This window comes from Pantherophis guttatus, chromosome 8 (genome assembly GCF_059756535.1).
Source record: "Pantherophis guttatus breed Tessera chromosome 8, ASM5975653v1, whole genome shotgun sequence".
In the NCBI taxonomy this organism is placed as follows: domain Eukaryota; kingdom Metazoa; phylum Chordata; class Lepidosauria; order Squamata; family Colubridae; genus Pantherophis; species Pantherophis guttatus.
The window spans coordinates 70,254,152-70,266,158 of record NC_142070.1 but is presented as its reverse complement, the minus strand read 5'-3'; the positions used below and the strand labels follow the sequence as shown (position 1 = coordinate 70,266,158).

Here is a 12,007-nt window from a genome sequence, read left to right as displayed (position 1 = left end):
ACAACAGTTTGTTTAGTGATCGTTCGAAGTTACAAGGGCACAGAGGAAAGTGACTTATAACTCTTTTATTTATTTATTTATTTTATTTATTGTTCACACTTACGACCGCTGCGGCATCCCCGTGGTCACATGATCAAAAGTCAGGCGCTTTGCAACTGATGAATCAGTTTTACATCATCATTTGTGACTTTCTGGACAAACAAAGTCAATGGGGACGCCAGATTCACATAACCATGTGATGGGGCAAAATTCACTTAACCATTGTCTCATCAGCAACATAAGTTTTGGTCATAAGTCAAGGACTTCCTGTAAATATGTTAGAAATTATTTGTAGTTCTAGATTTACCTATTTTTCTTGACATATTTTTTTATGAAATTCTTAAAAGGTTTCAGTAAACAAAGGCAAAATAGAAAATGCTACTGTGTTGAATTTATGTTTTACCGACAAAGAAATAAAGGGAGACTAGTATAGATAGATCTATTTCGAACTATTTAGCTCTCATCAGCTAGCCATAATTTGAACCCGAGCTACTTGCATATTAGGTAGATGTATTAACCTCTAAGCCATGCTTAAAAATGCTACTATTTCCTTCATGCAATTTTACTATAGAAAAACATTTATCATTTGTAAAGACATCTAATAATTTCCCTATAATTAACAAACATATGTGAACACCAAGTCTGTGTATTTTCCCTCTCTAACATGGCCACAGGAGAAGATGGAAAGAAACTCTTTTAGCCTAACTGCAATTTGCAATTTGCAAATGGTTAGAAAATGACTTGTTTTGACTAACCATAATAAATATATTAATAGGGGGTTTCATGGCACTACTTGAGGCGGTGGGACGGATCTACGGGCTGAAGGTTCAGAATATATTCAACAGTTTTAGTGCTATGTTTGAATGTTGAGATCCTGGCTAGATAACTGACATAAAATCAGAATTCCCCAGTTCTGGACAATGTTAACAATATTGTCAGGGCCAATTTTGTATGATTCTTTGTGCTACATGAACCATGATTTATAAAGCATGGAATGATGATTGTTTTTGGACTGCAATCCTGTCATTAGTAAAATGTATTTTATTGAAATGTTTAATAATACGGGTGAATACATATGTGGATGTATAAAGCATATTCTCACTTTTTCCTTTCCCCTCCTCTTTTTGCAGAGTGAAGACCTTAGGTTAGTTATACGAGAGAGAGATGAGCTACAGTCTATGCTCGACAGATTTGAAAAGCATATGATAGACATTCAGTCTAATGTCAAACTATTAACTGTAGAAAAAGACAAATTAAGTGTCCTTTATGAACAGGTAAATAAATATAACCTTGATGCAGAGCAATATATAACAATGAAAATCTGCAGTCTCATCAGAAAGAAGCTAGATTTATTGCAAACTCCAGTTTAGAATGAGAAAAGAAGAATGTGAATGCAGAATAAAATAGTTGTATAGATACTGGATAATGATTTATCCTATGACACATATGTTGCTATGTATGAAAGGAATAGTTACAACCTGAGATTCCACCCAACATAATTTCATGTTTTGCAGTTTGTGAATGCACGAGCATAAGTATATGCATGAAAAACACATATTATGCATCTCTGTTAATAGTCTAGTAATTACTCGGCAGGGCGTATTGTAATTGCTTTGATTTGTGTGAGCTGCCCAGAGCTTTTGAGAGTCAGGTGGCATATAAATTTAATAAATTATTCATTTCCTGGGCTAGTACAATTAGGCATTTGACATTTATTGGAAGCCTATTGAGTTTTGATGCTAAGTTTCATAGATATTTAATATTAATATTTAATATCAATGCTAATACACATTAATCTTTATCAAATTTACTATATTAATATTAATACAAGCTCATATTAATATGAATATATATATATATATATATATCAAATATATATATATTTGAAACAATGTGTAATATTATTTAATATTTCATTTTAATTTTTTCCATGAAGGAAAAAATACTTTAAACATAGGTAGAAAGACAGTCTTTAAATTAATTATTTAGTAATGTTACATTTAGGAACAAGATTTTCTTGGTTTGCAGTGTAGGAAATTTGAAGGTATATTTAGCTAATTCGGTCAAGCCCAGTTTCTGTTTAAAGAATATGTAGCTTATATGTCTGTGTAAATGTTTTTAAGTCAAAAATGTCAAAGTTATTTTCAATAATACACTAATATTGTGGAAACGGAGAGTTTTTGAAGTGTATTGGTTTTATTTTATATGGAGAATACTTAAGAAATTTATATTGAGATATTGGAAAGTACTATTACTTCAACTATCAAAGGTTGAATGAACCCATTTTTCCGGCGGCTGCATTTTCTAATAATAAAAAAATAATAGATTTCCCTTTGGGAGACAATATTTTACATAAATATATATTAGCTTTATAAATTTTATAATATTATTAAATATCAACATTTTTTTAGTGTTTCTGATTAATTTTCTATTATTATTTTTTTGTTCACTTCAGTATTATACATTTCGTAAGTAGCACGCTGGGTATTGTTTTCCTCTAATTTGGTTTTTTTTTTTTTTTTTTTTTGCTTGCCTTTTAAAAATTGCAATACAATTATAATTTTTCAAAAACTAGAGAGCCAGTTTGGTCTAGTGGTTAAGGCGCTAGACCAGGAGCCACGACACTGTGACCTCTAGTCCTGCTTTAGCTATGAACGTTGGCCAGGTGACTTTGGGCCCAACACTGCCTCTTAACCTATCTCGACTCAGGGGTGAAATCCAGCAGGTTCTGGAGAACCGGTAGCGGAAATTTTGAGCAGTTCAGAGAACCGGCAAATACCATCTCTGGCTGGCCCCAGAGTGGGGTGGAAATGGAGATTTTGCAATATCCTTCCCCAGGAGTGGGGAGGGAATGAGGATTTTGCAGTATCCTTCTCCTGCCATGCCCACCAAACCACGGCCACAGAACCGGTAGTAAATAAATTTAGTTTTCACCACTGTCTCAACTCACTTGGTTGCTGTGGGGAAAATAGGAAGAGGGAAAAGCATAAGCTCACACCTTGAGTTGTTTATTTAAATTAATAAAGGCAGGGGAAAAAAATTAATTTTGTATTTTTAGTCTCAGAATGAATTAAACTTACTACGGAGAGAGAAAAAAACCTGTTTTCTAACAAAAAATCATGCAGAAGAAGAAAGGAATAACGCATTGGCTGATTTCAGAAGAGCAGCATCTGAAAAAGAAGGACTGAGGGAGAAATTAAAGGTCAGCTTTTAATATTTTCTGTAGTTTTCAGTAATGAAATAATTTTGGTCTTAGTTTTTTATTTAAAGTGGCTATCTCCGGGGCCTGTAACACTTCAGACCATTATTGATAACATCATAAGGATATCAAAAAGTGCATTTTGGATTTTCTTTCGTAATCATTCTGTTAAGAGTATTGCTAAAACTAATAATGAACAGTAATGTTAATTTAGCATAAATTCTCAAAATGACAAACATTTTCTGTTGTAATTTTAGTTTGAGGCTCTGTTAAATATTAGGCAACATTGGAAAAAGAAATTTACAGCTGATTTGCAGTTATTGATCGTTGATATACAGTATATTGTTTGTCATCATTTGAGTTGAGAGTTGCTATGCAGAGTGAGATAAGTGGCGTGTAAATCAAATAAACATTTGGGCAATTTTTTTTATTATAGATATTTATATATTGATTAAACAAAATAGATGCCATTTTCCTTCTGACATTCATGTACTATTGGGTCATTTCATTGTCAAGAAATTTAGAGGAATTTGGGGACACTTTAATATTATTAATGAAAGGGCTCATTACTGATCTGTCTACTTTATTTTGTTAGATCCTGCAGGAGGAATATACTTTAGATAAATTAAAATTGGAACAGGAAGTATCAAGATTGGAAAGCACTCTTAAAAGAGTAAGTATTTTGCCCAATTTGGAGCTATAACTTTTTATGTAGTCGCTATTTCATGATTATTTGGAAAGAAAAAGGGAAAATTTCATAGGGGCCACATATAAATGGAATATGTAAATAATTCCTGTTACTACAAGGCAATTTACCTTATTGTGGATTTCACTACCATTGATCCTTACTACCATTTTAGTGGAACGTATTGAGAAGGGTTGCTTTATCTTGCAGTCTTTAAAAAGGTTTAAAAATGTCACATAGGTTTGGAATTTCTTTTGCTCTACAGTTGGAAACAGAACGTCTTGATCAAGTATCTACAGCGTCACTGTTAAAAGACAAAATAAGCTCTTTGGAAGATGAACTAAACATGAAGACTCATCAGCTCTTAAATACATCTGAAGATTCTGCACAGTTTAAGTCAGAATTGAGTTCACTAAAGTAAGCTCAGCTGTGTATTTTATAGCTAGTAAATGCGCATTTGTAATTCGTGTCATTCTATGATGCTGTGGTTTCAGTGATAAGGCCCTAAAAAGAGGTCTCTAATTTGCATTTACCTGTTAATCAAACTGGAAATAATAATATGGCTAATCTGATAATTGAGTAGTAAGAAAAACCTATGCTGAATTTGTTTAGAAAAAGTTTATATTAATTTACACACATGGAATGGAATAGGAATAGACTAGAATAGAACAGAACAGAATTCTTTATTGGCTAAGTGTGATTGGACAAGCAAGGAATTTGTCTCAAGTGCATAAGCTCACATACATATAATAATAATAATAAGTAATAGTAAGTAATAGGTCATAATCATAGTTACAATCATTAATCGTAAGTTACAAACAACAATTGATAAATCATAAGAAATCAATAGGAGAAGGTAGTAGGAAAGATGAGAAGATGGGAAAAGATGAGAAAAGATTAGAAATGAGACAATGCTAGAGATTAATATTAATTCAGTGATTAATATCACAGATATTTCTTACATGTGAGTTCCTAGATAGTGATAAGCAGAAACTTTAGGGTTTATATGACCAGATATGCAGGAATTAATATTAAGTGGCAGGGCAACCTAGTCCTAGTCTATATAAACAGGCAGCCAATCCCACATTCACTCGCACAGATGATGTTACCTAGTTGGTAACAGTCCTTGGTCTCCACAAAATTCCTGTTTCATTGGAAAGTTGGGGACTAGTGTATTTCTTAAAAGGTATCCCATTTAGTTTCTATATGTAATTATGTTTGGTGATACCCATACTTAAGAAAATTAAAAGGACAATTTTGAACCTTCATTAGGAAAACAGGATTTTTAATTCTTGAAAATCTAGACTCAAAGGTATAGCACTGATTGGTCTTTTACTCAATCTAACTCACTATTTCTTTTATAAATTATAATACCCACTGAAGATACAGTAAAAATGGATTCATATCCTGTGCCCAATATTGTATTTAACACAACTGTCTTGATTTTACAGACTATTAAATGAACAGATTCAGAAATCCCTAGATGAGATACAGCATCAACTAACTCTTAAAGAAAATGAACTTCAATCAGCACAAGAGGAAATTGAGATATTAGAGGACAAAATAGGTGAATGAGATTGTACTGTATTATTAAGAAAAAGAAGTACAAATAATCTAGTTCAGTTCTGCACAAAATCATTCACAGTCAGGTTTTTAACAGGAGTAAACAGAATATAAATAAGACAAATAATAAATTTCCAGTTCAAACTTGAGGTTGAATACTTTGGCATTCAGGCTGAATTTATTCTAGCTCCTGGCCTTTCTTTCTCTACAGGTATTTTTTAAACTTTATGTTATTCAAATTAATTAATAGTAAAAATATACATGCAAACAATATTAATGAAAAATGATTCAAAATTAAGTATAAAAAGCCATTGTATAAACAACTACAAAATTTTGAACATATTCCTTGAATGTCATTTTGGCCCCTTTAGCCAAAAAAAAAAAAAAAAACACAAATACTCAAAGGAATTATAGACACACTAATTGTCTTTTTAATCTTTGAATAAAAAAGTGGGATAAAAGTTCTTGGAGTTCTTATATCAAACAAAAAGCTAGAATACAACATAAAATACTGTGTCTCCTGCATGTCAAAATTATTGATTTGACTGAGGACATCAAGTCTAGTTTGCTTCAATTCATAGAGTCATTGTATAGAAATAAAATCAGGAATAGAAATTTTCCCTTTCTCTACAAAATATAATCTGTGTTGAGTACATTGTTTTGCTCTGCCTTCTGCTCTAATTCCATTAGCATTTTCAGAAATTCTAATTATGTGCATTACAGATTCGAAAGCTTAATTAAGGAAAAAGCACACACAAAAAATTCCATTTGTTTCACTACCTGAAAATATACTTAAATCAAAGAGAGAGCGTGCCATTAATAATTATACAGTGTAGATTACAAGCTATTGAAATATAATGGGTGTGTGTGTGTGTTCATTTTCTAGATTTTGGGACTTTCCATTTGTGTAAACTTATGTTTTTTGTGTTTTTATAATCTTTTTCTATATAGATTATAAAAAACAATATATATTTTCTTAGTGTTTTTATTTTACATTGCCCAGAGTCCTCATAGAGCTGACACCTTTATACATTTAAAAAATAAATAAATAGAACTTTTGGGGGAAGGGGAAACAAAAGTCAAAATGGCAGTCATTCTCTGACAGGTATTTCCAAAGTTCACCAGGATTTTAACTTTCCAAGGTCACATAGCTGATTCGAAATTAGCAACAACAGAAGGTTTGTAAAAAGCAATACACTTTTAAATTAAATTGGGATGACTGACTATTCTTCCCCCAATCATTTGTTGAGTGCAACAATAAAAGAGTCCCATAATTCAGAACAGAGGAACCCAGAACAAATACACCAACATTGGTGTGCTTACAGGGCTTAGAGTTTTGCACGGTCAAAGCAAGTGAGCCAACTAAAATTTTTATTGTTGTTGTTTTGCTATTTTCAGAGACACTCCAAACTAAGAGCTTATCACAAAATGAGTCTGTTATGCTGCTCAGAAGTACCGTTAATGCCTTGGATAAGGAAAAAGACAGCCTTCAGGAAAGTATAGATGAAAAAACTGAAAAAATTGCATATCTAGAAGACAATTTAGCTAACAAGGTATTTATACAAAAGAGGAAATGGATTATCAGAACCATTTTATCTTAATACTTACTGTATCAAGGGAAGAATGTTATTTGCTACCCTGTTTCCCCGAAAATAAGACATCCCCTGATAATAAGCCCAATTGGACTTTTGAGCGCATGCGCTAAAATAAGCCCTCCCCGAAAATATTTAAACGCAGAGCTGGAAATCAGGTAAGACAGCAAGAGGAGTCCCATCTTGCTCCACACGCCCCAAAATAATAAGAGACCAAGCACTTATTTTGGGGTTCAAAAAAATATAAGACAGGGTCTTATTTTTGGGGAAACACGGTAGACATGCAACCAAGGAAGAATTTGGGATATTTAAGGTAAAATGATAGATAACTAGAATGGCAAAGGGATTGTTTCTACAGCAAATTCATGGTTTATATAGAAAACAACTGTCCCTCATGTATGATTCCCTTCAAATATGGCAGTTTTATTGCAGTGTAGAAATATCTTCTTGAATGGGTCATTTCTTCCCAAAAGACAGGCATTTGCAAATTAGACTTTAGCTGCCCTTTCTCCTAGGGCAGCAGTCCCCAACCTTTCTGGCTTGGCAGCCTGGCGGGGGAAGGGGGAGGGAATGGTTCCGTGCGCGCGGCAGGTATGTGCTTGTGCTCACACAGCTCTCGCAAATGGAGCTGCACACATGCACGCTTGTCTGCCACTTGTGCAGCCTGGTTCCAAATGGGCCACTGCCTGGTAGTGGGCCACAATCTGGGAGTTGGGGACCCCTGTCCTAGGGGAGTAATTTGTTTTCAGTTGCATTTTTGCTTCACTCAAAAAGGCTTACAGACCTTTTTTGCTTTGTTTTCCTATAACTCTTTTTCTCTTAATTTCTCTCTCTTTCTTTTAACAACCTTTTAAAAAAAATATTAAGGTTTACGGAAAGAGAGGAACATCTAATCTGAGAAAGCTAGCCCCAAGGTGTTATGTGGGACTCTTAAGAACTTAGTTGTATCTGCCTGATAAAGAAAAACATGCACGACATAAGTTATATCACTATGATAACTGATGGAGAGAGAAGGTGCTGGTTAGTAAATGACATCTGATCTCAGCTTTGGTGCTGGAATTACCAGATGTAGCAATAAAATTGATGAGAATATCAAGCAGAATTCAGCAATTACCCACTTTGATGATAGATGGCTGTTCTCAGCTCTCAGTAAAAGGATAGTCTTTAAATCTTGATAGTACAGTGGTCTACGCACCCTGTTATTAACACAGCTGCCTGCAATTTACTGCTGGTTCGAATCTCTCCAAGGCTCAAGGTTGACTCAGCTTTCCAACCTTTCTAAGGTAGGTGAAATGAGGACCCAGTTTGTGGGGGCAATAAGCTGACTTTGTATAAATATACAAAAGTATGAAGGCTATTGCTTAACGCATTGTAAGCCGCCCTGAGTCTCCGGAGAAGGGCGGCATATAAATCAAATTAAAAGAAAAAAGTAAGGCTAATGTAAATTCTTTTCCATTCTTCCCATGGAGCAAAGGTATTCTCCCATTCCCACACCACCATCCACACCCACACAGACAGCCACACAGATGTCTTATATAGCAGGGGTCGCCAAGCCCCAAACTGTGGCCCTCTGCCGGGCTGCAGCTCATTTGGAACCGGTCTACGGAAATGGTGAGCAAGTGAGCGCGTGGTCGGCATGCAGCTGCATTTGTGAAAGTGGGGCGCGCATGCGCGAAACCATCATCTCTTCCCCCACTCCCTGCACTATTTTCACCACAGTCTGCACCAATCCACCAAGCTGGAAAGGTTGGGGAAACTGTTATATAGAATATTTTAAGCTCCGTGTAGACGTTCTAAGCAGCAGAGAATCTTCCATACTTAGAGAATTCATGGGAAAATATGGACACAAAAGATTAAAAAAAAGTTAGCCAAGAATGATCATGTCCTCCCAGATGTAGATAATATAGTAGTTTTGCCCAGTTCATATTATGCCTTGCTTCCTAGCTTGAAGGTAGTGAGAGATAACATATAACAAGTGGTTATATGTAAGTTACCTTTGGTAACAAGAAGTTATTATAAAATAAAATAAAAAGGACATTCTGGTAGTGTCCCTTTTTTTATCTTCCATTTTCCCCAGCTACTTGCCAAATATTTTCATGTTTTACTTTGAACTTTATTCATTTTTCTTGGATCATTTTAATTATTATTATTATTAATACTGTACATGCAGTGGTGGGTTTCAAATTTCTTTACTACCTGTTCTGTGGGCGTGGCTTGGTGAGCATGGCGTGGCTTGGTGGGTGTGGCTTGGTGGGCATGGCAGGGGAAGGATACTGCAAAATCTCCATTCCCTCCCCAATCCAGGGGAAGGATGCTGCAAAATCCCCATTTCCTCCCGATCAGCTGGGACTTGGGAAGCAGAGAATAGATGGGGGCAGGGCCAGTCAGAATTTTTACTACCGGTTCTCCGAACTACTCAAAATTTCTGCTACCGGTTCTCCAGAACTGGTCAGAACCTGCTGAAACCCACCTCTGTGTACATGCTTCTATATACTCAAAAGATTTCAAGACATAATTTGGCTTCTGCAATTTATTAGAAAAATCGTGAAAATTAAAAATTAAACAAGCAAAAAATTATTTGAAAGACAATAAGAACAAAATTATATGTAGTAAATGTTTAGGAGTATTACAGTTAACAACTTTGCCACTTTATTGCCTATAAAATCATAAATAAAATCGCTTATAAGTGGTTGGCAGGGAACTGTAAATGTATATTAAAGTTGTATTAGTATGTCTCTATAATGTTATGTATATTAGTGTCCTGTGCTTGTTGTGGGAGCTTTGAACGAAATATTTGGTTAGGATAGAGAAAGGATAGTTTGTCAAATTACTTAGTTTCATTAATGCTATGTTAGATTTAAAATTACAAGAAAAGAAAATACACAACATGCATAACTCCTTCTCTTTAAACAGGAAAAAACTATCTTCAGTTTACAAAAAACAGTTGCTCAATTGGAATTGTCTTTAGAGTAAGTAATAAAATTATAACTTTTGGCTATTCTGAAACTGATTTTGAAATCAAAGTTGGGTAATTTTAATAAGATTATAAAATTAACTGAGCTACTGCATACTTCATGAGATAAAAGAGACGGGGAAAAAAATTGAAATGTGTAGTTTAGCTAATTTTATATTAGCTAATTGTGTTATATATCAGGGATGTTATTAAATGTAATGCTTATTTAAAATAAGATGATGGGAGCCCAAAATACTTTATACTGTATCTTTTTTTTAAAATGGCTGGTTACCTTCTAAAATAATTATACTTTCTTTATTCAAACCACTTTAATAACCATTCACTTTAATCTCACTGAAGATTTAACATTTCACTGTACAGCTGTTTCCTAGTTTTTCTGAACTGTTTTCCAATTTTGCTAAACTGCTATTAATTTCTTTTTTAGTACGGTATCTAATTACATTTCTGAAAACTTTAATTAAAATTATTCACTTTCAGACTTTTTCAAATGAAAGTTAACAGTTTTAAAAAGAATGCAAGGTATGGGAGGCATTCTTGAGAGTGTCAATTTTCCTCTTGTCCAAAGATCTCAAAAGAAAATATTCTTGTTACTTGCCCCTTGTACTACTGCTTGGTTGCAGGGAATATACACTACTACTCTTCAGGCTCCAGAAAGTGCTTCAGAGTTTCAAGGGTAGGATAGCAGCAATGACTAATTTTAATAGGGAAGTACCCTGTACTTTCTTGACTATGAACCAGATCTAGCTTATTCTACAAACTTGGTTAAAATTAATTAAGACTTAGCATCATACCTGTCTTCTACCAATGCTGCCATTTGTGCCATAGTGCAAGAAATTCAGGTATAATTTTACAATTGCTTGGTGATTTAGTTCTTCTAAAGAAACAAGACAGAACCATGTTCAGGCACACAAACAGTTCTGTACTTGTTGGTAATATGCAAAATATATTTGGTAATATTCAGTACAAACATAAATTTTAGTTAATTGCTATAATTTTTAAATTATGGCCATCATGTATACACTGTATTGCAAAAAGATGAATGATGTTTAATATGATAAACATAATGAATAAGGAAAAAAAATCCCACATTTTTTAGCCAATTAAAGGATGCCTTAAATGGGAAAGACCGTGACCTTGCCAGTCTCCACCGCCAGTTTGATGCGGTACACTCAGAGCTTGGAGAAACCATCAGAGTGAAAGAAATGGCTCTGAAGGAAAACAGAAGATTACAGGATGATCTAGCTACAATGACTAGAGAAAACCAGGTATAAAATAATTCATAAAGCACATCGTGATTTGTTTTGTGCTACTAATTGTATGTACAAAGGATGTGATGTCGGAAACATCATTGTAACCAAAACAATGTCAACATTTAAAATAAAATATAGGTAGTCCTCACTTGATGATGATAACTGAGATTGACCATTCCATTGCTAAGCGATGTCATACAATGTGACATCATGTGACCACACCAACCTATGTGGCAGTCTCAGTTGCTGTGATTAGGCTAATCCTATGTGATCATGTGATCATCATTTGCCACTTCGTACCAGCTTCCCCATTGATTGGAAGTCGGCAGTGAAGGTCGCAAATGGCAATCATGTGACTGTGAGACACTGCTGTGTTATAATTGCAAGCTGGTTGTCATGTGCCCGAATCAAGATCAGGCTGCAAGAGCCATAACTAGGAAGATTGCCATAAATCCGCTGTGTTCGGCACCCTTGTAACAACTGAATGCTTGTGGTTGTTCAGTTTCAACTATCTCTATTACATATGGAGCGTAAAGAGTTTTTGTAAGCATTTTACTTTGTTCGTATTCCTGTTTCTTTTAGTTATAGATTCCAATATCATGCTCTCTAATACTACTATACATTAATATCCCAGGTTATCTTCCTAAAAAAAAGTACTTTGCTTGTAGGTTTGCTAAATTTTATAAGCTACTTAAAGCTCGAGTG

The 12,007-nt window shown here is 34.3% G+C and overlaps 1 protein-coding gene across 4 annotated transcripts in view; it reads left to right on the top strand.

Moving 5' to 3' along the window:
* Positions 1 to 12,007, top strand: part of CEP135 (centrosomal protein 135) — a 40,448-nt gene that overhangs the window by 19,221 nt on the left and 9,220 nt on the right. For all 4 annotated transcript variants that reach the window (XM_087874927.1, XM_060690845.2, XM_087874928.1 and 1 more), the window contains 8 exons: positions 1,170 to 1,313; positions 3,098 to 3,241; positions 3,834 to 3,911; positions 4,189 to 4,340; positions 5,375 to 5,490; positions 6,885 to 7,039; positions 9,992 to 10,047; positions 11,149 to 11,317. In XM_087874927.1, the coding sequence (XP_087731053.1) occupies positions 1,170 to 1,313; positions 3,098 to 3,241; positions 3,834 to 3,911; positions 4,189 to 4,340; positions 5,375 to 5,490; positions 6,885 to 7,039; positions 9,992 to 10,047; positions 11,149 to 11,317 (1,014 nt within the window). The remainder of the gene's footprint in view (positions 1 to 1,169; positions 1,314 to 3,097; positions 3,242 to 3,833; positions 3,912 to 4,188; positions 4,341 to 5,374; positions 5,491 to 6,884; positions 7,040 to 9,991; positions 10,048 to 11,148; positions 11,318 to 12,007) is intronic.